This window comes from Gekko japonicus, unplaced genomic scaffold (genome assembly GCF_001447785.1).
Source record: "Gekko japonicus isolate JY-2015 unplaced genomic scaffold, Gekko_japonicus_V1.1 scaffold6394, whole genome shotgun sequence".
In the NCBI taxonomy this organism is placed as follows: Eukaryota; Metazoa; Chordata; class Lepidosauria; order Squamata; family Gekkonidae; genus Gekko; species Gekko japonicus.
The window spans coordinates 7,619-8,947 of record NW_015169363.1 but is presented as its reverse complement, the minus strand read 5'-3'; the positions used below and the strand labels follow the sequence as shown (position 1 = coordinate 8,947).

The 1,329-nt window shown below is 51.7% G+C and overlaps 1 protein-coding gene across 1 annotated transcript in view; it reads right to left on the bottom strand.

Moving 5' to 3' along the window:
• LOC107115047 (zinc finger protein 660-like) overlaps window positions 1-1,329 on the bottom strand; it is a gene marked incomplete at its 3' end in the record, with an annotated part of 12,686 nt that overhangs the window by 6,858 nt on the left and 4,499 nt on the right. Inside the window, exon 3 of the mRNA XM_015416651.1 lies at window positions 723-849. Within this exon, the coding sequence (XP_015272137.1) occupies window positions 723-849 (127 nt within the window). The remainder of the gene's footprint in view (window positions 1-722; window positions 850-1,329) is intronic.

The following is a 1,329-nucleotide window of genomic DNA, read 5'->3' as shown; positions in this document are numbered from 1 at the left end:
TGTGTTGCTCGGATGGCCCACAAGGCACTTCCTCTTTACAACCGCCTGGGGGGTGTCAAGGAAAAAGGCACACAAAGGGCTCCCCACCATTTCCTGCTTGTTATTTCCCCTAGACAATCTTCCACCACTTACATGGCATGACACACCTTCTTCAGGACAGCAGAAAAGAGCCAGAGTCCAGTGGCACCTCAAAGACTAACAACATTTGTGGCAGTGTAGGAGCTTTCATGAGTCGCTGCTCACTTCTTCAGATACTGTGACTGACAAAAGCTCATACCTTGCCCCAAACCTTGTTAGTCTTTAAGGTGCCCTAGGACTCTTGCTCTTTTCTACTACTACGGACAGACTAACATGGCTACCCATGCTGATCGATCTACTTTAGGACAGGCTCCGTTTCCCCAGTTCTGTTTTCCTTCCACAGGACATACCCTCACATTCATCTTTCCTTCCACACCCTCAGTTCGTAACTCTGGCCCCTTTGCAAGACACAGGTCAAGGAGGAAGCCCCAGACTGGAGGGAAACACCTGCCCTGACTGATCCACCCTCTCCAAAGGGAGCATCGCTTGGCACCAGCTTCTTTGCACGTCCTCTCGTTTGGTGCTCCATTCACCCCAAGGAGGAACCGGGACTCCAGCCAGGTCTATCTACAGGATCACAGAGCTTGGGCATCATCACTCCCCACAGTATGGAGGGGCGAGTCAAGGGAAAACGAACTCCTTACCCAGAGAGGCCACGTTCCCAAAGGTCTCCAGCATGACTTTCTTGTAGAAAACTCTCTGGGCTGGGCGCAGCAGGGTCCACTCCCCCTGGGTGAAATACACGGCCACCTCTTCAAAGGACACCCCAGCCTGCAAGGAGGAGGAAGCATTTCTTAATAGCAGTGGAAAACTGGTCCATGGGGGAAAAAACCCAAACAGCAAAATGATTCTTGAAGAGTGGCACAAAGACGAGGGGAATCAGAGCCCTTACACTTTCCCTTCCCAGCTCTCCTTAGGGCATCTTATTTATCATTTATTTTTTGTATTTATATCTCGCCCATCCCACGAGCGGGCTTAGGGCAGGTAACATCATGTTACAATCAATACAATAAAAAATTAAATCAGTGGTTACAGGCAGAGGGGCAGCCGTCACTCCCAGGGATCCCAGCCTGCCACTTGCTCTGGCTTCCTCTTACTGAGGTCATCAGAACATCAGAAGAGCCCTGCTGGATCAGACCAGTGGTCCATCTAGTCCCGCCTCCTGTCTGACACAGTGACCAACCAGTCCCTCTGGAGGGCCAACAACAGGGCAGAGAGGGCCAACAACAGGGCAGAGAGGCCGAGGCCTTC